This window comes from Salvelinus sp. IW2-2015, unplaced genomic scaffold (genome assembly GCF_002910315.2).
Source record: "Salvelinus sp. IW2-2015 unplaced genomic scaffold, ASM291031v2 Un_scaffold2213, whole genome shotgun sequence".
Taxonomy (NCBI): Eukaryota; Metazoa; Chordata; class Actinopteri; order Salmoniformes; family Salmonidae; genus Salvelinus; species Salvelinus sp. IW2-2015.
Genome location: NW_019943543.1, coordinates 102,650 through 104,585, shown reverse-complemented (window position 1 = coordinate 104,585; position 1,936 = coordinate 102,650). Strand labels below are relative to the sequence as shown.

At 36.2% G+C, this 1,936-nt stretch overlaps 1 protein-coding gene across 1 annotated transcript in view; it reads left to right on the top strand.

Moving 5' to 3' along the window:
* LOC112073299 (anoctamin-3-like) overlaps window positions 1–1,936 on the top strand; it is a 71,446-nt gene that overhangs the window by 8,205 nt on the left and 61,305 nt on the right. The window contains 3 exon segments of the mRNA XM_070440096.1: window positions 211–366; window positions 1,481–1,581; window positions 1,821–1,865. Of these exon segments, the coding sequence (XP_070296197.1) occupies window positions 211–366; window positions 1,481–1,581; window positions 1,821–1,865 (302 nt within the window).

Sequence of the window (1,936 nt, the reverse complement as noted above, 5' to 3'; positions counted from 1 at the left end):
ACATTTGATTGAGGCTAACTATCAAGCATGAATGAAAGTCACTCTGTTTTGCCACCACACTAAATGCTATTTAAAACATACATTTATTTGAGGTTATTAATATGATTATGAGTTTAGTTGGGGAGAGGAGAAAAAAAAAACTCAAGTTGTTGACATAAGCGTTCTATGGATGTGTTATGAAGGCATATTGATTAACACTTATTTCCGTAGGGGACCGACGCCGGGCAGCCGTCCGGTCTGATGTTCAGAGATGGAAAGAAGCGTATCGATTACATCCTGGTCTATAAGAAGTCCAGTCCTCTGGTGGAAAAGAGAGTCACCTTCGAGAGGAACCTGAGAGCTGAGGGGCTGATGCTGGAGAAAGTGGTAGGGTACATGTACTGTACTCTAACAAGAGGTCAGAGTGACGGCAACAGGCGGCCCGCTGGGCTAAAACCGGCCTGCAAATTATACTTTTTTGGGGGGGGATTATAGTTTTGGTTTTGGGTAAAAAAAAAGAAGAAGACTAAAATCACTTGTTGTGTTTATATTTTGGTTCAGTATACATACCAGGGATATATATATATATATATATACCAACTAGATTCAGCCACGGGCCGATTTCTTTCAGGAGCGGAAGGCCGGAACATAATTATAATAATTTGTACACTGCAAATGGACCACAACTAAGCCCCAAAAAAAGAGATTCTATTTGAAAATAACAATAATTTCATACCTTTATTACATTGAGAAATTATCACATTCGTAGGAATACTTGGGAACAGATTTCCTAAATTAAACTCATTATCAGCTGAATTCCTAAGTGATACTACATTAATATAGTATATACTCTACTACTGTATACTACAACTACATAAATTTTGTATATACTCTACTACTGTATACTAAAACGACATTAATATAGTATATACTCTACTACGGTATACTACAACTACATTAATATAGTATATACTCTACTACTGTATACTACATTAATATAGTACATACTCTACTACTGTATACTACATTAATATAGTACATACTCTACTACTGTGTACTACATTAAAATAGTACATACTCTTCCCACATTGCCCCTACAGCTCTATATTAATGACAAAGTTTGTATTTGTCTTTGTATTTTTGTTACAGACAACACATACCTGTTTTGCATATCCAATCACGTCATCACATACTTTTTGCATATCCAATCACGTCATCACATACTTTGTTGTTGAAATGACAACATTGATTCAATCAGTTTTACCACGTTGACTCAACGTCATCACATACTTTTTGTTGTTGAAATGACAACATTGATTCAGCCAGTTTTTTTTGTCCAGTGGGGTGGCACTCGTGAGCATATTCTCAAATATTGTCATCGTGTCTTTTGTCATGATATTCTCAAATATTGTCATCGTGTCTTTTGTCATGATATTCTCAAATATTGTCAGATCCTAAGTCTTTTGTCACAAGCTAATTTCCAATTTCGTCCCTTCGAAAGCCGTCTCTGACCAACACCGACGTCATGTTTGTGAAGATCCATGCCCCCTGGGACACACTCTGTAAATACGCTGAGCAGATGAATATCAGAATGCCATTCAGGTAGCACTTCCTATGAATACCCTCTACATAATGCATTATAAACACATTTATAACGCCTTATGAGCTATACACAATGCATTATAATACATMACATAAGCGCTTAACAACTACTCAGAAACATCTATAACTACAGTTCGTTCAATAAAGTATTAGGAGCTCTTTGTATGTATTGATCCGGTTGGATTCTTCGACTCAACCAACAATGTCTTCTAATTTATTGTTTTTTATTTTTTTTCCAGGAAAAAAATGTACTTTACGGATTGGAAGAGCAAAGTTATGGGCAGGCAAGTGGATTTACATGATATCTTATTAGGTTCAGGCACAGTGTGATGCCGAGCTTGACTGGTTGAGCACT